Source organism: Triturus cristatus, chromosome 3_1 (genome assembly GCF_964204655.1).
Source record: "Triturus cristatus chromosome 3_1, aTriCri1.1, whole genome shotgun sequence".
In the NCBI taxonomy this organism is placed as follows: Eukaryota; Metazoa; Chordata; class Amphibia; order Caudata; family Salamandridae; genus Triturus; species Triturus cristatus.
In genome coordinates this window covers 470,923,321-470,948,600 of record NC_140583.1, presented here as the reverse complement: position 1 = coordinate 470,948,600, position 25,280 = coordinate 470,923,321, and the positions used below count along the sequence as shown (strand labels likewise).

General features: G+C 49.8%; 1 protein-coding gene across 5 annotated transcripts in view; it reads right to left on the bottom strand.

Moving 5' to 3' along the window:
* The window catches only part of EFL1 (elongation factor like GTPase 1), a 987,271-nt gene that overhangs the window by 240,595 nt on the left and 721,396 nt on the right, over positions 1 to 25,280 (bottom strand). For all 5 annotated transcript variants that reach the window (XM_085644294.1, XM_085644291.1, XM_085644292.1 and 2 more), the window contains exon 18: positions 1,039 to 2,051. In XM_085644294.1, coding sequence (XP_085500420.1) covers positions 1,039 to 2,051 — 1,013 coding nt within the window. The remainder of the gene's footprint in view (positions 1 to 1,038; positions 2,052 to 25,280) is intronic.

The following is a 25,280-nucleotide window of genomic DNA, read 5'->3' as shown; positions in this document are numbered from 1 at the left end:
TGCGATGCTGTTTGCTGCTAATAAAGAGTTCTGAAGAACTATTTCCTTGTGGTGTGCGTCTCTGAAGCTCGGGAGCTTCTTTTGGTTGATATATATATATGGATATATATTTTGTTGGAGATTCATGTTAAAGATGGCCATTCGATCAACTCAATCAGGAAGAAGTGTTAGGAACCACTCTGATCACAGCAAAAGATTAATTAACGTAGAGAGTAGTCCAATGAAAAAGTAGGTTTGGGTGATCAAATCACTACAAAAGTTTAAAACCCCACCTTCTAACTTATGTTGCTGAGAAGGATCCTCCTGCAGCTCCACTAGCCACATTGCATCACACTGAATATGGCTTGACTACTGTTGAGACTAGACTACTGACTGTAACACTGCCAAAGTCATAGATCTAAACAAAAAACCTTGAAACTGCCTGCCAGTGGTAAAGAGAATAATGTTCAAGCTACTCTGCATGATCTTCAAGGCACATGAGAGACAGAGAGAAAATCATATACACACTTTAGTTCCAAACTGCACATCTAAGAGATAACAGAAGTATAGCCAGACAAACCTGATCATTATGGACTAAATCAACAGCAAGACTCACACAGGCTATCCAAAAATGGTATTGAGCACACAATTCTGGACTACATTTTTCCACGGGCAATAGGAATCTACCAAATCGGACAGCTTTAAAAAGTTTCAAACAGGGCTCTTCACAATGTACTGGAATTACCCCTGCCCTCACTCCAAGAATGGACTTAGTGCCTATGAGCGCAGGTCTGCCAAAGCCCTGAGCGCAGTCATCATCCTGAGGCCTGCAATTCACTACAGACGGATCTTTCGTCAGCCAGGAAGTGGATTGGTTAGCTAAGAACTGTCTTCAACATAGTCATTGGAAATGAGGAATGGCTATCTGTCACAAACCAGAGCTTAATGAAAAACAGATATATTGATCTGTATAGAGTTTATTATTGTGAATACTTAATTCAAGAAAAATGTTTAATCTTTATTTAAAAACATCTATGAAAAAGTATTTTTTTATCTTACCTAATACTTCTGCTGTAGCCATAATTTCACATGTGTACATGGCTGCCATCAGTCGCTGAGGTTTGGCTTGGAAAGCATACCGGCAAGCTTCCTTCATTGTGGCAATCAGTTGTCCAGAAAAAGGGCCATAACAGTCTGCAGGCATAATCTCACTTTTACGTTTTGTCTTCTCAAATGTCTTTGCACTGTCCTCAGTAGGAGAAATTAGGCAGCCGACGTCAGCAGATGATTCACTGATAGAAGTATTCACTGTTGGATTTACTTCATTTTTGTTTTCTGTCCCATCCGATGGTTCAAAAGGCACTGAATCCTGCCGGTCAGTGATTATTAGTGTTTGTACTTTACTCATGTCCCACATTTCCACTATAAAGCAAACACCCATTAGAGGTTCTTCACACAAGGGCCCCGCCAACGTGACAAGCTGGAACCCACTTGCAATGCTGTTATCTAAATCCCGAAATTTAGTGCCTTCTTTCATTGCCTTATCAAGGCATTGCCACACAGAAGGTCTCTCATAACCTTCCAGTCTGTTCAATAAAATATTTGGCCCATTCCGACGAGGACCAAATGACCAAATCTGGTCAACTGCATTTCTCCACCTTCTTCCTTGTAGGTTTTGCTCCAGTTTCTGTTTAAATTCTTTAATTCTATCCAAAGTGAACTGGCCAATTTCATGGATGCTATTACCTTCATTTAAAGCCAAGTTGAATTGCTCCATAATGCGAATCAAATCACTGTTCTCTTCAAGAAGTTGTGTTACCGATTCAGGAAGGGGCATAGCTCGAACGCTAAGGCTGGCAAGTTTATTCGGGGTGGTCATAGTTACGAGCCCATCTGCATCAATTTGAACACATTCTGGTGTTCTACTCTGATCTTCTTTTAACTGATGTATAACAGCAACTTTTTGCTGCCTACCAATATCTTCATTCACCATGTCAACTTTCGGGGGGCGTATAATTGTTTCCCTGAAAGGAATAATTGGCTCTGATGCACTTAGTTGAATCTTTGCAAACCTAGTATGAAGAATAAAATAAAATCATTATTATACAACAGAATTTATTAAGCTAAGATCAGTCTATTTTTTACAGCTTGTATTATAAATCAGACAGCTTCAAAATGCTGTATTTTGATTAGCTCTTAGTCAATATCTACCTAGAGGATTCCCAGCTTGTTCCTGAGAAAAGCCTTCTTACAGTACCAACCCACATCTCACTATGTAATCTTCCTATCACAGCTGCCTGCGGACATCACATGTTTCTAATAAAGAAGTGAAATCCTCAATAGCTCACACAATGTGTATGCACAGGGAAAAACGTTGTGGGAAGACTTTCTTGTGCAGAAGGCTGAATATGTACATAAAAACATTTCTTATCTCTGCTGTTACAAATTCCTGAAATAACTGAGTCGTCGCAAACATTCCTTTCAATGGGTTGATATTAAATATTTATACTGTTCCTAGTTTGTTAAAATTGCGTAGTCTACGACCATTTTCACTTTGTTTTAAAATAGTATCCTCGTTGTTTGTCTGATTTACAATTTTAATTATTTTCATACAATGCTAATTATTTAAAAATATTTATAACTGATTATCTTTTAATGTACTCATTTATATGGTCTACAGAGACATCTTTATAGGTAATAAATATAGAAATGTTTTATTTCCTTACATTTACCTCATAATAAAATTAGCTAGCGCAAAGTCATGGAGAGTGCTGCAACTACTGATGCGGAAGACAGAAAAAGAAATAGTAAAAAAAAAAAAATGAAGGTTATACTATACACTATAGCACAAATCTGTTAAAGTTAAATATATATACTCACATACATTTGCAAAGAAGATTAAAAAACCTTCCATGTTTATCAAACTTTTGCTATTTTAAAATAAGGGAGCGTTAAGAGAGAAGAATATGGGTAGCTCAAGTAAACAGATGTGAAAATAGGGTATTGGATTTAAGCAGAAATCTCTTTTTCACCTCTTAAAAATATATTAGGTCTCAAATGACTAAACGTTACCCCACATTTTTAACTAGTAGGTCATCAACATTGTAATGCTTATTTACTTCAGCCTGCTCCTCACGAAAGTCTATAAATTGAACAGCATCTATTCCAAAAGAATGGTATTCAGGAGTGTCTAACTTCATATGTCATCCAGAATGTTAGCATTCGTCGTTCATTAGAATTCTGTGGTGAAGCTGCAGTAGATCACCGGGGAGACCAATCACAGACTGATGTTGGAGATGCATGTTTCACTCAGCATGCCTGACATTATTCCTGATGAGAAAGGATATTTGAGACCTGATAGAAAGTGTAATACTTTTAGCTTTCTAGAACACTAACTATAGTTTCTATGGCAAAATTAACAAAAGTCTCATTTTGATCATTTACTGTAGGCTCCATCATAAGTTTTACTTCCAGTTCTATAGCTCTAATTCCAGCAACATGGCATTCAGGTGTGCGTCATATTTGTCATGAATATAAAATGCTGGTGTACTAGTTGTTCATTATGCACCTCTGTGGTGGAGCTACAGCAAAACACGTGCAATCAACTGACAGACTGTACTGCTGTTAGAAGTATATGTTTTACTCATCATTTCATACTTTTTCTCTCTCACATGGCTGAGAAAGATACATGTGGAATTATAGAAAACGTTTTCTCATTTTAGCTTCTACGAAATTTTCCATAACATCTATGAGAAAATCATGAGAGAAAACCATTTTCTCTCAGACATGATCCCAGTTGAGGAGTAGCATTTTTCAAAGGTAAAATTACTTTAGAACTCTCCACAATTTGTAAATTAGTATATCACCAACAATTAATTTATATTGTGACTAAAATGACCTTTTCTTGTTGATTTTTATCGCCCTCAAAATCAGGCTTTCATTACAATGCATTTCAGTGATAAAGAAGATGTGCCTCATTATCACCAAAAACATACAGCAAGTATGCTTCTTACGACCTTCCACCTAAATAGTCTCATACCAAACACACCATCTAACAAACATTCTGTGAATTTCAGCGCTGGGATGCTTCTGGCGCTATACAAAAACCCTTCTATTCTATTCTATTCCTTTCTAATTTCACCCGACATTGTAAGGGTCTTGTGGGAAGCTGGCTTGGAATATGGTGTACTTTTACGTAAGTGGGCACCTTGCACCAATCCAGACAACCCTTATGGTGATTTTAGTGGTCTTAGAAAACCTTAGAAAGCTATCTAAGTGGTAGCTGTGGAGAGCAGCCTACAGGCTTATTCCAAAAGGAGTGTAAAGCAGCTTGTTTTACCAGAACATAATCTTGTAGGTATAGATTAAATGAAAAAGAAACACACAGTGTATTTATAAAAATATGTCTTTATTAGAAGACACTCACTAACACATACAGATATCTCCTAGCTGGAGATGTACACAATGCACACAATACTTTTCAATAGAAACAGGTAAGTAGCACGAAATAAACAGTGGTCCCCAGGTTGAGACCAAACCATATACTAAAATAGTGGTATGCGAACCACGACTCGAGTCAAGACAACACCCAGAAGAAATAGAAGTGCCGTGGATCCAAGGAAACACCAAAGGTAGGTATCCAGGAGCCCCACGGAGGCTGTGTGTAGAGTGGGAACACGACTGCAGTATCAATGCAAGTCAATGGGTAAGTTGCGGTTGCAATTTTAAAGAAGAAGGCCCCTTCTAGGTGGACCCTGAAGACATCCTGTGGAAGACAGAAGGTTGGAGAGCCACCCCACCTGTGGATACCCTAGGAACCAGGGTACCTACACCAGGGAAGCCAGGTGCATAGGTGTGAAGTGGCGTCCGAAACCGCAGTCGAACCCAATGGAGGACTTCAGTAAGAGAAGTACCTGCAAGCAGATGGAACAGAGTCAATGCCACTCAGGAGTGACTCGGAGGTACGTAAGACGAATGCCCACCAATGTCCAGTGTTGCAGGGAAACGGACGCTGACCTTGAAACTGCAGCTGTGCGGACCAGACTATGCTGTGGACGACCAGGAGCCGCATACGAGCTGTCCCACGTCAGATGTCGAGAGTTGAGGGGTCCGTGTCTGTCGGGAGCACCAACTAGTCTTGGCAACTGCAACCAACTAGGAAGCCAAAGAAGGTACAAAGTCGGGACCAGCAAGGTCCAGGAGACTCACCACAAGCAGGGGAGCAAGGGCAGGCCCCAAGCAATCAGGGGAGTCCAAAGAATTCAAAGATGGCCCTTAAGAAGACCCACAGGCCAGAAGCACTTGAGTCGCGAGAGGACCTCGAGCAGCTCCCCAAAGATGCAGGCCCATGATGCAAGTGATGTAGTGAGGATGAATATCTTGGTCACTGAAGATGCTAGAAGTTGGGGCTACTTGGAGCCTGAAGATCTTGGTGAAAGGAAGCCAACGAGCCTTTTGAACTGCAAGTCGACGCAGTGCACAGGGTTCGGTTCCTGAGGCTCCGACGAGGGATACTGGCCTCAACCTTGGTGAGAGGACTGGGCAGGCCTCGAGGGATGTGAGGAACCACAACCTGTGTTGCTGAGCCTTTCAGAGTCTGTGAGAGCCCGGGATCAGTCGATTGGTAAGCTTAGTTGTGGTGCTTGCAGATGCAAGGAAGTGACTCCGTCACTTCAAGGGAGAGTCCTTCAGGTGTCTTGGATGCCCACAGACCTTGGAAGGTTCCTGTATGGTGCACAGGCAGTAACGTTGCAGCAGCCGAGCAGGGCAACAAGAACAGGAGCAGCAGGAGTCTTCCCAGTTGCACCCTTGATGCCCAGAGCCAAGTCCAGCAAAGACCAGAGTGCCCAGATGGTTGAAGAAGTGGTGTCTGAAATTAATCTTGTTCTACGACAAATCTAGGGACCCACCCTCAGGTAAGTCCTTAAGTACCGTAAGGAAAGGGTTAGGGCGATTCAGAGTTCCATCCCAGGGGAGGGGTCGGACAGTGGGGAGGATACTCCCATGTCTTTTGTCCAGTTTCTCGCCAGAGTGGGAGTCAATAGCTCCCTGAACTGGACTATGCAAGGAGGGCACCAAGTGTGCCATTCAAGCAGACTGAGTGGCAAGCGCTCCCACCTGGCCCAATACACTAAACCCTGTCTGGGAGGTGGTCCACCTCCCTGTGACAGGATACCTATTGTTCTGCCTTCCCCTGCTCGAGCTTGGCTCAGCAGAAGGAGGGAAGGGACGTGTTCTCTGGTCGGCAGCATCCATGTTGTGCTGTTCGGGTCTAGAAGACTGGTACCGGGAGCACTGAGGCCCTCCTGGAGGAGCTTTACAGTGCATGAAATCATACCTCCACCACCGTCTACGATGTGGGGTATGATTCCCACATGTTTGATACCAAACATGATAGGATTTGTTACAGCCAGTTTTGAGATGGTCATCGCGTAATGATGCAGTGCCCCTCTATATGTTATATGGCTGTCTCATTAACCACCAGTGAGAATGGACTCCGTACACTGTAGGAGTGTCCTGCTCATGCAGGGGCACCCTCACACTCAGAACCAAGCACCATGCCTTCAGGATTGAAAGGCCTGCTTTAGGAGTGACTTGTAGGTCTTTAGTGCAGTGACCCTAGATCTAGGTAAACCTATATCTTTCGTAAGTGGTGCTAGTACCAGCTTACACAGGCTGCAATGGCAGACCTGTAGTTGCAGTTTGAATGGTCCACCATAGGTGGCATAATGAATGCTGCGGCACATTGGGGACCCCTGATGTACCTATGCCCTGGGTACCTTAGTACCATATACTAAGGACTGATAAGTGTACACCAGTATCCAATCTGGGATGTACCTAAGTACTTACCATACCAATTTAGGGGAGAAAGCACAGGGACAAGGGTCCTGATTAGCAGGATTCCAGTCAGACTAGTCAGAAACAGCATTACAACAAGCAAAAAGTGGGGGTAACCATAAAAGCAGATCCTACTTTCCTACAGCCCTGATTTATAATATCCAAGGGGAAGGGAATTTACAGGTAGTTATTGACTAAGGTGGAGAAGAGCCCTCAATTTCACCTCAGGACCCTCTGGCTACACCCCGTAAATAACTACCTGGGAGTGCCTTCCCTCTTGGACAATATTGCTTAAATAAAGTACTTAAATGGCCAAGAAGTGAACAGGCTGTACCTTACATTTGTTTGCTTAGCAATCCAATGACTTTATTTACTCTATTATCTGCTTTGTTCTCACAATACGTATCTGGTATTGATTTTTCCACATATGTTGTACCAAACATAAAACTAAATACATGTTGAACAAGTTACTTACCTTCGGTAACGATATATCTGTAAGAAACATTAGTTAATTAGATTCCTTACCTTAGAATATCCCCAGGCGTCAGGCTGAATCCGGAAAGATTTTTCGTCAGCAATACCCTTGCGAGTCGCTAGGCGTCGTCTGCGCCTCCGCGCCCGTCGTCGTGATCACCGGGATGATGTCGTCAGGGTACTTAGACGCCGCCCTCGCGCGCTGACGTCAGTTCTTGTACATAGCTTTCCGCGCCAGGAACGCAGAGCCATGCAAGAAACCGACACTGGTGCCATGAATCTAGGGCCCTGAAGGGGATGACCTTAACCCTAGATATCAGTTCGCAGAACGGGGAGGATGGGTGGGGCGGCAAGGAATCTAACTAACTAATGTTTCTTACAGATATATCGTTACCGAAGGTAAGCAACTTGTTCATCTGAAAGAAACACGTTAGTTAGATTCCTTACCTTAGAATAGATACCCCAGCAATACCAACCCCGGTGGTGGGTCTGCGAACCAAGATCACACCAGGAAGTCCTGGAGAACGGAACGGCCAAAGAAGCCGTCTCCCCGGAATTGGCTGTCCAGGCAGTAATGCTTAGCAAACGTGTGCAGCGAGGCCCACGTTGCTGCCTGACAAATGTCCTGCAGAGGGACTCCCCGTCCCAGGGCAGTAGTAGCCGCTGTGGCCAGAGTGGAATGGGCCCTCAGCCCCACAGGAGGTTCCTTCTTAGCCAAGGAATAACAGGCTTTAATGCACAAAACGACCCACCGAGCGATGGTCCGCTTGTGCACTGCCCGCCCCTTCTTAGCGCCCACGTAGCCAACGAAGAGTTGGTCGTCCACCCGGAACTGTTTCGTGCGGTCCAGATAGAAGGAAAGCGCACATTTTGCATACAGACGGTGGAGCCTCTCTTCCTCTTTCGAGGGATGCGGAGGCGGAAAGAAGGTGGACAATGTAACAGACTGGCCGATGTGAAAGGCAGTAACCACCTTAGGGAGAAAGGAAGGACGAGTCCTGAGAACAACCTTGTCTGGATTGTCTAGAGAGGAAAGGAGGTTTAGAAGAAAGAGCCTGGAGCTCGCTCACTCTCCTGGCAGAGGTGATGTCAACCAGGAAAGCAGTCTTAACAGTCAGAAGACGAAGAGGACAATTATGAAGTGGCTCAAAAGGAGCGCACATCAGATAGGTTAGCACCAGATTCAAGTCCCACTGAGGCATTATGAAAGGGACAGGAGGGAACATGTGAGTAATGCCTTTAAAGAATCTAGCAACAACAGGGGACTTAAAAAGAGAAGGCTGATCAGGAAGCCGTAAGAAGGCAGAAACAACTGAAAGATATCCCTTGAGGGTGCCCAGAGCAGAGCCCTGCTGGGCCAGGGAAAGAAGAAAAAGGAGAACTTCAGAAAGAGGGGCGGAAAGGGGATCCACGGCCTTTGCTGTGCACCATGCCACAAATTTGTTCCACCTGCAGGCGTATACTGTTTTAGTGGAGGGACGCCTGGCTGCCAGAATGACATCACAGACTTCAGGAGGCAAGTCAAATGGCATCAACTATCGCCACTCAATCTCCACGCATGGAGGTGGGGGCTGGACAGGTTCGGGTGGAGGACCGTCCCCTGCTGCTGCGACAGAAGGTCCTCCTGAAGAGACAGTCGAATCGGGGGATCGACTGAGTAGCTCGGGATACCAGTATCTTCATGCCCAATCCGGAGCTACAAGGATGACTTGGGCCCGGTCCCGCCTGATCTTCTTCAGCACTCTGGGCAGAAGTGGTATAGGCGGAAAGGCGTACAACAGACCGCAACTCCACTCGAGACGAAAAGCGTCTCCGAGCGAGTGCCGCCTTGGAAAATCCAACGCGCAGAACTGAGGACATTGCGCGTTCTCTTCGGTGGCGAATAGATCTAACCAAGGCTCTCCCCACTGCCGAAAGAGGCCTTGAGCCACATCCGAGTTCAGACGCCATTCGTGATCCAACGTGCACCGGCGGCTGAGTTCGTCCGCTCTGGCGTTCAGAGAGCCCGCCGGGTGTTGAACCACCAGGGTGATGCCCTGATGTTCCAGCCATGTCCAGAGGCGCAGAGCCTCCTGACAAAGGGTCCACGACCCCACCCCGCCCTGTTTGTTGCAATACCACATGGCGGTGGTGTTGTCGGTTAACACCTGCACTACACTTCCCGAACAGAGGGTAGGAATGCCTTCAGTGCAAGCCGGATCGCCCGCAGCTCCAATAGGTTGATATGGAGCCGGGACTCCGCCGGAGACCAGAGACCTCTGATCTCCGTCTCTCCCAGGTGGCCCCCCTATCCCAGGAGGGACGCATCCGTCACCACTACATACTCTGGTTGGGGTAGGGAGAGGGATCTGCCACTGACCCAATCGCGATCCGTGAGCCACCACTGCAACTGTCTTGCAGTGCCCTCCGAGATCAGGACGTGGTCGGAAAGGTTCCCCCGATGTTGAGCCCACTAGAACTTCAGGTCCCACTGCAGAGCCCGCATCCGCCACCTGGCGTGATGTACCAGCAGGAGGCCATTAGACCCAGCGTCCCCAGCACCAACCTGACCGAAACTCGGGATAAAGGCTGAAAGATCGGAATCAGAGCCTGAATATCCCAAACCCGCTGTTCAGGAGGATAGACCCGAAACAGCGCTGAGTCCAGAACCGTTCCAATGAAAAGAAGCTTCTGGGAGGGACTCAGATGCGACTTCGGCATGTTGATGGAGAACCCCAGCAAATGCAGGAGGTCGGCTGTAGTCTGGAGGTGGGAGACGACTGCCTGGGGCGAGCCCGCCTTCAACAGCCAGTCGTCGAGATGGGGGAAGACTGGAACCCCTAATCCGCGCAGATGAGTTGCGACCACCGCCATCACTTTCGTGAACACCCGAGGGACACTGGTGAGGCTGAAGGGGAGCACGGTAAACTGAAAATGCTCCTGGCCTATCGTGAACCGCAGGTAACGCCGGTGGGCCGGCAGGACGGGGATGTGAAAATATGAGTCCTGCAAGTCCAACGCTACCGTCCAGTCTCCAGGGTCTAGGGCAGCCAGAACCTGAGCTAAGGTGAGCATCTTGAACTTCTCCTTCCGGAGGAAGGCGTTGATGCTCCTGAGGTCCAGGATAGGGTGTAGGCCCCCTTTGCCCTTCTTGGGAACCAGAAAGTAGTGGCAGTAACAACCCCAACCTACTTTTGGGCCAGGAACGCGCTCGATGGCCCCCTTGGCCAAGAGGGCCGTAACTTCCTCCTGCAGAAGTTGCAAGTGATCCCCTGACACGCGGTGGTACTGCGGTGGCATGGCTGGAGGGGTCGCCTCGAAGGGGAGGGAGTAGCCCCTTCGGACAATTTGCAGCACCCACCTGTCCGACGTGATGGTACGTCAGTGGAGTAGGTGATGGCGAACTCCACCTCTCACTGGTGTGGAATGGGCCTGAAAGCTCGGACTAGGAAGGCTTTGAGGCAGGTGCTGCGGGGGCAGATGTGGGCTGACCGGCTCTCTGTCACCCTGCTCCGCCTCAGAGGAATCCACGTCCGCGTTGAGGCTGGTTCTGCGGCTAGACAGACGTGCGGGGGCGCCCCTTCCTTGGCCACGAAAAGGGCAAAAAGCGGAAGTTTGCGGGCGCAGGGTCGAGAGGCCCAAGGACTTGGCTGTAGCCCTGGAGTCCTTAAAGCGCTCCAGTGCACTATCCGCTTTGTCGCCAAAAAGGGGACGGCCATCGAAGGGCATGTTCATGAGGGTGCTCTGGACATCCCCGGAGAAATTCGTGGATCTCAGCCAGGCGTGGCGACGAATCGCCACCGTCGTCGCAATCGCCCTACCTAGCGAGTCCGTGGTGTCAAGCCCACATCGGATTGAGTACCGAGCTGCATCCCGCCCCTCAGCAAGAGCCTGGGCGAGCCGTGTCCGGGCCTCCTCTGGACACTGGGGCTGCACGTCTGCCACCGTATCCCACAAGGAGTGGGTGTAACGGTCCAAAAGGCACGTGCTATTAATGGACCGCAACCCCAAACTGAGGGAGGAAAACAGCTTCTTCCCAAATGGTTCCAACCTTTTGGATTTCTGATCCGGAGGAGCGGACGGGAAGGCGGTCTGGGACTTAGAGGCCTGGATAACCAGGCTCTCAGGGGTGGGGTGCACTGACAGAAAGCTGGGGTCGCCCGGAGCAGTACGGTGGCGCTGGGCCACGTTCCGGTCCACAGGAGTTACTGTGGAGGGCTTGGACCAGGTGCCCATCAGAACGTCAGTGAGTGCTTCATTGAACTGCAGTAGAGGCTCCGAAGAGCATACTGGCGGTTGAAGCACTTCAGTGAGGAGGTTAGTCCTCACAGCCGCTGCTGGGAGCTCCAGGTGAAGGGCTTTGGCAGCCCTGCGCAGCACCACAGAATAGGTTGAACCCTCCTCCGTAGCCATGGAGGGAGGAGAGATGAAGCCAGTGTCAGGTGAAGTATCGAGACCACAGGCATCCCCCAGCTCTTCTGCCAAGTCCTGATGAAACTGGCACTGCTGTGCCAGAGGGTCCTCAGACCCCTCCCAGTCGTCCCCATCATCCGATTCCTGGTAGACAGGTTGAAAGGACGGAGCCAGGCGGTAGATGAATTGTTCATCCATCGGCGCCGGAGACGGCCCAGGCGGCGCCGCTCGACGCCGGACCAGGACTAAATCTGGGGACGAGGTCGTCCGGAGACGGCTCCGGGGGTGGGACCATAGGGGTCGGCGTCGGCCGTGGGGTCGTAAGGTCAACCGGCGTCGACCGGGATCCAGGCCTGGATCCCACGGGAGCCTGCGGCGTCGGGACCGAAGACGACAACGGCGCCGCCGGCTCGCTATATCTCCTAAACGGACCCGCGGGGCCCGAAGGCGCGACGGCGGAGCAAGACTCCTCATGGCCACGAGGAAGTCTCGAACCTCGTCCAGAGTCACGTTAGGCCCAGGGACTGGAGGGTATGGGGCCGGACGCGACCCCTGCGGCTCAGACGGAGACGTGCGGGTGGTGCCACCCGAACCCTCAGCCGAGTCGCGCGACCGGCGAGAGGAGTCAGAAGAGCGATGTCACCTCTTCGACTTCTTCTTACTGTGCCTCGACTTACCTGAATGTGAGGACTTCAAACCCGACGAGCGGTGATGACTTCGGCTCCGCGACCAGTCCCTCGACCTTCTTCTGGACCGGGACCTCGAGCGGCGCGGAGCCAACTGCCGGAGCTCGAGGAGCTTGCAGGACCGCTCCCGCCTAGCCTTCGAGGTCAAGGCCCGGCAGTCGGGGCACGACTGGGCATCATGGTCTGCCCCAAGGCAGTAGAGACACCGACGGTGGTGATCCGTAACCGACATAAGGCGGTTACAGGCATCGCACGGCTTGAAACCGGGCATCCCTACTGGCACCAGGAGTCGAGGTCGACTCGAAAGATAAACCAAAAAAGTTCACAAAGTTTAGTCAAAAAGTGACTAAAGGGTATGCTCTTCCCGGATCTGCGCTTACAGGCACGGAAAAAAGAAGAACTGACGTCAGCGCGCGAGGGTGGCGTCTAAGTACTCCGACGACGTCATCCCGGCGATGACGGACGCGGAGCCGCAAACAATGCCTAGCGACGCGCAAGGGTATTGCTGACGAAAAATCTTTCCGGATCCAGCCTGACGCCTGGGGATATTCTAAGGTAAGGAATCTAACTAACGTGTTTCTTTCAGATCTGTATTTTAATCCGTTAAGAAAATAGCTAATCAGTTGAACCACTTTAAAATGGTAGTTAATGCAAGAAAGCAAAGGCACCTCTAGGTAACTATGTGTAAGGGAAAATTAATAATAGATATGCAGTTTATAATGGAATAAGAGTACAACAAAATACCTATCCCAAATCACTGCATAGCAGCCAGCACCAAATGCTTTAAAGTCCTGTGAAACTCAGGAGCACAAAAGAGTCATGAAGGATAACTTAACAACGATAAGCAGTACTAAAGATTAAACCTAGCTAGTCAAAAGTACTGTCTCATGATATTAAGGACTGTCCTTAAATCAGCAATCTAATCAAGAACAACAAGTCACTTACCTTCAGTAACACCTTATCTGGTAGAGGCTCTATCTAGCCGCAGATTCTCTCCTTAGAATTATCCCCAGGCAGCAGACTGGAACAGGTAAGTTTGAGCAGTACCCCTGCCTGCCAGTATGTGGTATAGTTCCATTCTGCCTGGCAGAGTCAGCGGCGTCCACACCTGAAGTAATGTGTGCGGTGCTTTTAGAGGCGCCACCCCAGCGCACAGATGTCTGTTTCTTTTGCAACTTTCTTGAGAGCTCTGGGCAAGAGTGGTATATGTGGAAAGGTGAACAGGAGGCCTGAGCTTCACTCAAGATGAAAAGCGTCTCCGAGCGAGAGCCCCCTTGGAAACTCCTGCGAGCAAGACTGCTGACATTGCGGGTTCTCAGCTTTGGTGAACAGATCTAACTAAGGCTCTCCCCACTGCTGAAAGAGACCTTCCACCACCTCCGGATGGAGATGCCATTTATGATCTGGTAGGCATCTTCGGCTGACTTTGTCCCACCTGGTGTTCAGAGAGCCCGCCAGGTGTTGAACTACCAGGGATATGCCCTGATGTTCCGGCCATGTCCAGAGGCACAGGCCTTTTTCACAAAGAGTCAACGACTCCACCCCGCCCTGTTTGTTGCAATACTACGTGGCGGTGGTGTTGCCTGTGAATACCTGCACTAGCCTTCACTTGATGGAGGGTAAAAAAGGCTTTCAATGCCAGCTGGATCGCCCGGAGTTTTAGTAAGTTAATGTGGAGTCTGAATTTCGCCGGAGAGCAAAGGGCCCTGATCTTCACCTCTCCCAGATGGCCGCCCCATCCCAGGGGTGAGGTATCTGTCACCACTGTCAGATTTGGTTGGGAAGGGAGAGAGGTGTCCTGCTGACCTAATTGCGGTTCGTTAACCACCATTGCAGATCTTTTGCAGTTTCCTCCGATATCTGGAACATGTCGGAGAGTGTCCCTTGATGCTGCGCCCACTGGAACTTCAGGTCCCATTGCTGTGCCTGCCTATGCCAGCAGGCCTGTGTCACAAGCAGGATGCCATGAGGCCCACAATCCTCAAAGTCTGTCTCACTGATACCCAGGATAGAGGCTGGAGCATCGGTATTATAACCTGGATCTCCTGGACTCAGCGTAAGTAAGGCGTGAACCCCAGTGAGTGCAGGAGGTCGGCTGTAGTTCGGAGATGGGAAACGGCTGCCAGGAGAGAGCCCGCCTACAACAGGCAGTGGTCGTAGATAGAGAAAATCAAGTACCCCTGATATCCGCAAATGAGCTGCAACCAATGCCAACACCTTGTTGGACACCCAAGGGGCACAGGTAAGGCGAAAAGATAACTTAAAGTGCGCATGGCTCACAGTGAACCACAGGTAATGTCTGAGGGCAAGCAGGATAGAAATGTGAAAATACGTGTCCTTCAAGTTTAACGCTACCATTCAATCTCCGGGGTCCAGACAGGCAGGACTTGATCGAGAATGAGCATTTTTAATTTCTCCTTCTTGAGGAAGAAATTAAGAGGGAGCAGGTCTAGGACTGGACAAAGGCCTCCATCTTCCTTGGGCAATAGAATGCTGCGGGTTAACAACCACAATCACTTCTGGCAGCAGCACCCTCTCTATGGCTTCCTAGGACACGTGAGCCGTCCGTCAACCTGTGGCTAGTGGGTGGGATGGGTGCTGGGATAGTCATGAAGGGAAATGGGTGGCCCCTTCGGACAATCTGGAGAACCCAGCGGTCTAATGTCATCGACCTCCAGTGGTGCAAATGATGCATATCCTGCCTCGCACTGGGCAAAGCAGTTTGGAGGCTGCAGCTGCCTGGGGGCCGTGGAGTGCCCTCAACCCACTGGCTTTGGGGGTAAAGCATCCTCGGCCACGCAAAGGCTGGGGAGGTTGCAGTCCCTGATGGCTGGGTGGTTAAGGACATGGCTGGAAGCCACTTCCGTGGCCATGAATGGAGCGAAAGGCGGACTGGGGTTGGTGGGGGGTCCATGGGAAGGCTCATGGACCTGCTGTAGATCTGCTATCCACCTACGAAGAAACCACTATGCAAAGCGAGTCGGTCATGTCCAGCCCACATCTGATCGTGAACTCGGCTGCATCTTTCCTGTCTGCCACAGCTTGGGAGAGTATGGCCCTGACCTTCTCCAGGACCATGGGCCGTAACTGTGCAACCAAATCCCACAGTCAATGGGAGTAATGGCTCAAAAGGCACGCGATGTTCATGGATTGCAGTGCCATGCTGGTAGAAGGAAACATTTGCCTAAGGTGTCCAACTTGTTGGAGTCTCTATCTGGTGGCGTGGCAGGGAATGCGACAGAGTTTACACTGGAAGTGGAGGCTTGGACCACCAAGCTCTCTAGGAAAGGGTGTTGCATGAGAGAATTGGGGTTCCCTAGGGCAGAACGATGGCAGCAAGCAACTGACCTGTTCACAGGAGACCCTGTGCTGGTCATGGAGCAGGTCCCAAGCAGGACATCCAAAAGGACTTCATTAAATGGGAGATGCCATTCAGAGAGGGTCACTCCTGGCTGAAGCACCGCTGTCTAGACCCTATCCTTGATGGCCACTGAGGACACATAAGGTCCAGGACCACAGCTGCCCTTCTCACGACCATAGCAAAAGCAGCATCCTCCTCCTTAGCCACGGTAGGAACAGAGACCATGCCAGTATCTGGTGGGGTGTCCAGTCCACTGGAGTCCGCCACATCCTCACACCAGTCCATCCTGGGGTCAAGGAGCCGTTATCCCTCAGGGTCCAGTGGCCCATCCTAATATTTCCCAAGTCCTAGCCCATAGGAATAGGGCTCAAACTCCGTTCTGGAGAGTATTGCTCCAGTCGGCGCCAGAGTCGGCTTCAGACTACGCCTCTGTGGCTCCTTGTCGGAGTCAGGGATGAGAATGGGGATGGTCCCGCCGGGGGGAGTCGACATTGGTACTGGTGTCGGTGAAAGGTCCGGATAGTAAGACTGGCGCCAGTCCCAATCTATCCATGGATCCAAGGAGCGTGACCGGCACCAGGGGAGTACCCGCTGGGCCCAGGGGCGTACCAGTGGGGACAGGCCGCCCAAATATGAGGTGCATGCCTCATGAAATTCACGGAATTAGGCAGAGGCCGTTCTGGCTCCTGGAAACTTGGGAAAGCTTGGAGCCGGCCCAGGCACAGGTTTAACCGCCAAGACAGGCCTCAAATTACAACGATCTCTCATCTCGTCGGATGACTTCAATGGACGTGGTGAAGTCAAAGAGCTCTTCGACATCCGACTCTTTTTCTTGGACATACCTGAATGCCCGGACGACTGCGAGAAAGATAGATGGCTCCGCAACCGATCCAAGCACCTTGCTCTAGACCAGAATGAAGACCATCACACGCTGAGCAGCAAGACGCTTGGAAGATCGCTCACTCAAGGTCTTTGCGGGTCTCTGTGTCTCGCGGGAGGCACTAGAGGCAAACAAGATGTGGCTCCATCACTATCTGCCTATGAAAGGCACCGCAGGGCTTAAAGCCAGCTTTTCAAGTGGACATCCCTGCTACACCAGGAGAAAGATTCTCAAATGACGTCGACAAAAGATCAAGGGTCAGTCAAAAAGTTACTGGGAGTAGCTCTCTCCCGATCTGCGCTGGCTGGCGCGGAAAGAAAAGAACGGACATCAGCATGCTGGGGTGGTGCCTATATAGGCACCGTGCACATCACTGATGGTATGGATGCCACTGACGCTGCTTGGAACTGAACAACGTCACCTACCAGCGTGCCGAGATAATGCTCACTAAAGATTTCTGGATCCAGTCTGACGCCTGGGGATAATTCTAAGTTAACAAATCTGTGACTAGAAGTCTCTGCCAGATTATGATTTTGGGGGGGGGAGGAGAGGTGAATGTGCCAGGACTGTCCCTGACTTCCACATGGGCTAGCACAAAAAAAATAACACACAAAAAACTTGCATTCTAATTTGACGACCATACGGATCCTATAATTCAAAAGCAAATTATTTAAAAGAGTCAGAGAATGCCACTAAAATAAACAATTGCAATCTCTTACTCTCTATTGCTATTGTTGTAGTAACTAGACCTGGGCAAAATTTTAACTATGCAGAGTAATTTTGGTAATTTCACGTTACTCTTGGGATGCAAAATTAGATAAAATAACGAGATTACACCCAATCGAACAAGTTACTTACCTTCGGTAAGGATATATCTGTAAGAAACATTAGTTAGTTATAGATTCCTTACCTTAGAATTACCCCCAGGTGTCAGACTGGATCCGGAACGTTTTTTCGTCAGCAGTACCTCCGCGCGTCGGAAGGTAGCGTCGGTAAGCTCCGCGTCCATCGTTGACGTCGTGGTCACCGGGATGACTTCACGGTAGCTACTTAGACCCCGCCCTCGCGCGCTGACGTCAGTTCTGTACACGACTTTCTGTGTCAGAAACGCAGAGCCATGCAAGACACTGACCACTGGTGCACAAAACTAGGGCCCTGAAAGGATGTCCTTAACCCTAGGAATAGGTTCGCAGAACGGGGAGGATGGGTGGGGCGGTAAAGAATCTATAACTAGCAAACTTTCTTACAGATATATTTTTACCGAAGGTAAGTAACTTGTTCATCTGAAAGAAACACGTTAGTTATAGATTCCTTACCTTAGAATAGATACCCAAGCAATACCAACCCTGGTGGTAGGTCTACAAACTAAAATCACACCAGAAAGTCCTGGAGAACAGAACGGCAAAAAAAGAAGACTCTACGGACTTTGCTGTCCAGGCAGTAGTGTTTCGTAAATGTGTGCAGTGATGCACACGTAGCTGCCTGATAGATGTCATGTAGAGGAACTCCTCTCCCCAAGGTTGTAGTGGCTGCTGTCACCCTGGTGGAATGGGCACATAGACCCACTGGAGGCTCCTTCTTTGCTAAGGAATAGCAAGCTTTGTTACACAAAATGACTGATCGAGAAATGGTTCACTTGTGTACGGCCCGACCTTTCTTGGCGCCCACGTAGCCAACAAAGGGTTGGTCATCCACCCGGAACTGTTTGGTGCGATCCAGATAGAAAGAAACGCACGTTTTGGGTCCAGACGGTGGAGCCTCTCTTCCTCTTTTGAAGGAAGCAGAGGCGGAAAGAAGGTGGACAAAGTGATAGTCTGCCCGATGTAAAAGGCAGTGACAACCTTGGGGAAGAAGGATGGACGAGTCCTGAGAACCACTTTGTCCGGATGGACAGAGAGACAAGGAGGCTTGGATGAAAGAGCCTGGAGCTCACTCACTCTTCTGGAAGATGTGATGGCTACCAGTAATGCAGTTTTAAGAGTTAAAAGTCTTAGAGGACAGTTGTGAAGTGGCTCAAAGGGAGCGCACATCAAGTAGGTCAAGACCAGATTAGAGTCCTGCTGGGGCACAAGGAAGGGAATAGGAGGAAAGAGATGAGTTATGCCCTTCAGGAAATGATTAAACACCGGGGACTTGAAAAGAGAAGGTTGATCTGGAAGCCGAAGGAAGGCAGAGATGGTTGAAAGATAGCTCTTGATAGTGCCTAGACAAGAGCCCTGCTGGGCCAGAGAAAGAAGAAACAAGAGAACCTCAGAAAGAGGGGCTGAAAGGGGATCCACAACCTTTGCTGTGCACGATGCCACAAACTTGTTCCACCGGCAGGCGTATACAGTCTTAGTGGAGGGATGCCTGGCTGCCAAGATTACATCAAAAACTTCAGGGGGCAGGTCAAAAGACGTCAACTGCCGCCACTCAATCCCCACACAAGGAGATGGAGGCTTGACAGATTCGGGAGGAGGACCGTCCCCTGTTGCTGAGACAGAAGATCCTCCCGAAGAGGCAGACAGGTCGGAGGATCGATAGCCATGTTGAGCAGCTCGGTATACCGGACTCTTCGTGCCCAATCTGGAGCCACAAGGATGACTTGGACCTGGTCGCGCCTGATCTTCATCAGCACTCTGGGCAGACATGGTACAGGCGGAAAGGCGTACAACAGACCTCAACTCCACTTGCGACGAAAGGCGTTGCCTAGCGAGTGCTGCCTTTGAAATTCCAACGCGCCGAATTACTGACATTGCGTGTTCTCTTCAGTGGTGAATAGATCTAAGCAAGGCTCTCCTCACTGTCAAAAGAGACCTTGCACCACCTCTGAGTGAAGACACCTTCGTGATCCATCATGCACCTGCGGCTGAGTTTGTCCGCCCTGGCGTTCAGGGAACCTGGCAGGTGTTGAACCACCAGGGATATGCCCTGATGTTCCAGTCATGTCCAGAGGTGGAGGGCCTCCTGACCCCACTCCACCGTTTGTTGCAGTACCAGATGGCGGTGGTGTTGTCTGTGAACACTTGCGCTACTATTCTGCGGACAGAGGGAAGGAATGCTTTTAGTGCAAGACGAATCGCCCGAAGCTCCAGAAGATTGATGTGAAGCCTGGACTCCGCCTGCTCACAGAGGCCTCTGATCTCCGCCTCTCCCCAGAAGTGATGCATTGGTCCCCACTGTAAACCCTGGTTGACAAAGCGAGAGGGATCTGTCTTCGACCCAATCCTGGTTTATAAGCCACCACTGCAAATTGGTGTGTAGTGCCCTCCAAGATCTGGACGCAATCGGACAGATTCCCCTGATGTTGTGCCCACTGGAACTTCAGGCCCCACTGCAGAGCCCGCATATGCCCTCTGACATGATCCACTGGCAGCCTGAGGGTCATCCGGACTGAAACCCGGGATAGAGGCTGAAAGATCGGAATCATAGCCCGAATATCCCGGACTTGCTGTTTAGGAGGATAAACCCGAAACTGCGTACAGAACCGCTCTGATGAAGAGGAGCTTCTGAGAGGGGCCAGGTGTGACTTCGGCACGTTGATGGAGAACCCCAGCAAGTGCAGGAGGTCGTCCGTAGTCTGGAGGTGGGAGACGACAGCCTGGGGCGAGCCTGCTTTCAACAGCCAATCGTCGAGATAGGGGAAGACCGGAAACCCTGATCTGTGCAGATGAGCTGCGACCATCGCCATCACTTTCGTGAACACCCGAGGGGCACTGGTAAGGCCAAAGGGGAGCACGGTAAACTGAAAATGCTAGTGGCCTACAGTGAACGCAGGTAACGCCGGTGGGCTAGCAGAACGGGGTGTGGAAATAAGTGTCCTGCTAATCCAACGCTACCATCCAGTCTCCAGAGCCGAGGGCAGACAAGACCAGAGCAAGCGTCAACATCTTGAACTTCTCCTTCCGGAGGAAGTGGTTGACATTCCTCAGATCCAAGATAGCTCAGATCCAAGATAGGACACAGGCCCTTGTCCTTCTTGGGTACCAGAAAGTAGTGGGAGTAACAACCACTACCTACTTCTGGGACAGGAACGCGCTCGAGGGCTCTCTTGGCCAAGAAAGCTGTATCTTCCTGTTGGAAAGGCCCAGGTGATCCTCCGACATGCGGTGGTATTGAGGTGGCATGGCTGCAGGGGTAGCCTCGAAGGGGAGAGAGTAGACCCGTCGGACTATTTGCAAAACCCACCTGTCCGACGTGATGATAGCCACAAAAGGGGAGAAAAGCGGACTGCGCTGGGCCAGTGGAGAGGCCCAAGGACTTGGCCGTAGCCCGTGAGTCCTTGAAACGCTCCAGAGCGTTGTCCACTTTGTCACTAAAAAAAGGCGACGGCATTCAAAGGGCATGTCTATGAGAGTGTTCTGGACGTCCCAAGAAAAGCCAGTTGACCTCATCCAGGCGTAGCGTCAAAGGGCTACCGACGTGGAAATCATCCTGTCTAGAGAGTCGGCAGTATCCAGCCCACAACGTATGGTAAACTTCGCTGCATCCCTCCTGGTGGCTACAGCCTGGGAGAGCACTGACCGGGCCTCCTCCGGACACTGAGGCAGCACCTGCGCAACTGTATCCCACACAGAGTGGGAATAACGGCCCAATAGACATGCGGTGTTTACCGACCGCAGTCCCAAGCTGGCGGAAGAGAACATTTCTTGGATTCCCTCTCTGATGGAACGGTAGGGAATGCGCTCTTGAAAGTGGAGGCTTGGACCACCAAACTTTCCAGGGTGGGGTGTTGCGAGAGGAAAGTTGGGTCACCTGGAGCTGGGCGGTGACGTTGGGCAATCATCCTATCCACGGGCGCCCCTTTGTTGGGCCTGGATCACGTGCCCAAAAGGACGTCGGTAAGGGCCTCATTGAACGGCAGCAGGGGCTCCGAAGAGCTTGCTGCCGGCTGAAGCACCTCTGTCAGGAGGTTAGTCCTGACCGCCACCATAGGAAGCTCGAGGTTGAGGGCCTCGGCCACCCTACGTAACACCACTGCGTATGACACTCCCTCCTCCGTAGCCACGGGAGGATGAGACAACATGCCATGGTCAGGAGATGTGTAAAGACCACTGGCAATCCCCAGTTCCTGTCTCCAGTCCTGCTCAGATTCCATCTGATCAGTTAAAGGGTCACCTGACTCCTCCCAGTCCTCCTCCTCCGGTTGCCAATCTGGCCGAAAAGGGACCCCAGGAGTAAACAGGGGCACAAAAACCCCTCTCTCTGCCGGGCCGGGCGACGCAGGTCCGGCTCCACATCGGATGGAGGCTGGGGTCGACGCTGGCCGGGGACACGACCGGCTTCGGTTGCGGTGCCGGAGGAAGCAGATCCAGGCCTGGATCAAAGGGGGACCTGTGGCACTGTGGCCGGAGCCGACGGCGGAGAAGGCCTAGGTCCCCAAACCGAGTCTGCGGGGCCTGAAGGCGCGCCGGCAGGTTCGGGCTGCCCAAAGATGGCATACATCGCTTCATAAAACTTACGAAGCTGGGCGGGAGTCGCTCCAGGTCCCGGGAAGGGAGGAAAGCCCGGAGTCGACTCTTCGGGCTCCGCACGCGGAGCCGCGGGACGGGCAACGCACACATCCCTCAGCATGTCAGCTGACCGACGGGGAGAAGTCGAAGAGCGACGATGCTTCTTCGACTTCTTTTTGTGCTTTAACTTACCCGGCCCAGAGTGTGAAGACTTCGATGACTTGGACGAGCGTTGATGGCTCCGCGACCGGGCCCTCGACCTCCCTCGCAGCTAACGAGACCACTCCCGCAAAGCCTTTGGCGCCATCAACCGGCAGTCGGACCACGACTTGGGGTCGTGGTCGCACTCCAGGCAAAAGAGGCACACGCGATGCAGATCCGTAACCGACATCAGTCGGGTACAGGAACAGCATGCCTTGAAGCCCGGTATCCCTCGTGCACTAGGAGTCGATGCACTCAAAAACTGAAGTCGACAAAAGTTGAGAAAAAGTCAGTCAAAAAGTGACTGTAGGTACCGATCTCTCTGGATCTGCGCTGGCTGCCGTGGAAAAAGAAAGGAAGAACTGACATCAGCGAGTGAGGGCGGCGTCTAAGCAGCTACTGCGACATCATCCCGGCGACCACGACGCCAACAACGGACGCGGAGCAGACCGACGCCACCTTCCGACGCACAGAGGTACTGTACTGGAACTTTCCGGATCCAGTCTGACGCCTGAGGGTAATTCTAAGGTAAGGAATCTATAACTAACGTGTTTCTTTCAGATATGTAATTTAGAGGAACTTGGGGAAAAATACCTATCCCAGGAGCACAGAATAACAGGAACAAAGCATAAGCAGGTGCTGCTGTTGCATTTAGCACTCATTTCTTAGCACAAGGATGTATTTTGCGCTGAGAAAATAGCACTAAATGCAGGGTTACACAACTGTCATAATCTTCCTGTAAATTTGCGTAAATACCCTACAGAAAATAACATGAGTAATGCCCACCCTTAGTAGTAACACCAACATAGATAAAGTTATTCTTGAAAAATCAGGTTTTGTATCAAACTATGGACATTTTTCACCAACGTTCTTCAAATTCTAAATAACCTCATGAAAATGAATTGCTTCTTTTGGAATAAACAGTGACACATGGTAATAATTGTAATGTGTCTTTTAAAATAAAATCAAACTGGCTTTTCCACATATCACAAACTTCAATTGCACAACACTGTCCATTGAACAAACCTGGACCACAGGAGCAGTGCATATTGATAAAAACAGAGTTAAACTAGACCTTGATTTATGGGTCAGCTCCTCTGCACAGGTGTAATTACAGGCTGACTTTTCGATAGTTTTCGAGCTGCTCTCAGCCATTCATTATGAGATTCCATATACAATTCCCTGGTCACTTCACTCTGTCTTCAGGGCTTAATCTTCTGTCACCTTTGGTATGACTTAAGATAATGGTGATTCATTGATGGCTTAACAGTGCCTCTAAGAATTGGTTAGAAAGAACCTTGATTCCCTATAACTCTCAGTGGTGATTTAAAAGCGCCATCAATTGGTTGCTTCACTGTGATTTCATGGTGATACCACATTGTATTTCCTGTTGCCCTAGCACATCCATCTGTGGCTGGGTTGCTCACACTCCTGGGTCGAGTGCACAGAATAACTCAGTGGTACTGTCTGGAGGTTGGTATACAATTAATTGCAAACTGCATGACAGCTTACATAACCTTTTCAGGATATATTGCACAACAGATTGTAGGGCAGATTGTGTTACAGATGTCAGCCTTAGGGTGGTCTACCCGCCAAAAGGTTTGCATTCTCCCCACCTGTTTTGCTGAAATAGTTTTTGTTGCCCTTACTACTGTGCAATTTACCACTGCTAACCAGTGCTAAAGTGATTGTGTTCACTCCCTAAAATGTGGCAAAATTGTCTTACACATGATTGGCATATTTAATTTACTTATAAGTCCCTTGTAAAGTGGTATACCATATGCCCAGGGCTGGTAAATTAAATGCTACTAGTGGGCCTGCAGCACTCACTGTGCCACCCCCTTAGCTGGCTCCTTAATACATGTTTCAGGCCTGCCATTGCAGACAGCATACAGTGTTTAACTGCCAATCCGACTGGGAAACATAAACCCCTGGTCAGGCTTAAAACGTATTTTTTATTACATATTAGTCACCCCTAATGTCAGCCATAAACAGTATATAGGGCAGGGTGCATTGTATTTTAAAATGTTGGGCAACTACTTTTAAATTTTACATGTCCTGGTAGTGTAAAACTCACAAATCTGTTCTCACTACCGTGAGACCAGCCTCTCCCTTAGGATAACATTGGGTTACCTTATTACATTTAATAAGTGACAACTTTTGCTTGGGAGAACGTAGAATGTCATTCCTCTTTAATTTTAATGGCAAAGTTGGATTTTAATTTGCAATAAACACTTTTAGAAAGTTGGCATTTTCTTGTCCTAACTGTTTGGTGCCTGCAGCTCGTTTCCAGAGTCCCATGACTTGATGTAGTTGGCCTTTGTGTATTACTCACAGACAGCCACACAATAGGGGGGCTGGTTGTTGGCAAGATGTATCATCCAATTAGGATAGGGGAGGGAGAGGAGCTGTGCACTACCCCACTTGCACTTCAAAGCCTCTTCCTCAGCTCACACACACAGAACTTCACAATAACCTACAGTGACTGCAGACAGCCTGGGATCAGGGCAAGGTGGCAGTAAATTTCAGATACTTCTGAGGGGAACACTTCTGACATTTCTTCCACTTCCAATTTGGTACCAAGTATCCTACTAGGACCCTCAGACCCACTCTTCAGTTCACTTCTGGATGGAAGGACTGTCAAGAGGGCTGCCCAACTGCCTGCTTTGGACTACAGAGGCCTGCCCTTCTGCACCAAGAGGACTGCCTTGCTTCATTAAGCTGCATTGTGACCTGCTGCCTGAGACCAGATTTACTGCTTGAACACAAGACTTCCACAGTGAGTTCAATGGCCAACTGGCTGGCCTTCTGATCAGAGCAAAACCAAAGGGGATGATGGACGGAGTGTTGAACATTGCAAGCACTCACCCCCAGTCAAATGATCTGGGTTTAATCCATCATCATTCTTTAGCTCACTCAGCCACCCCAGTTCAGACATGGCCATATGCAAATCAGTCTGACCCTTTGCCTCATGGGAACAGTCCAGCCCGAAATGCCAAGCCATGTCTTCCCTGGACTAGAAACAAGCATCTTGGGAC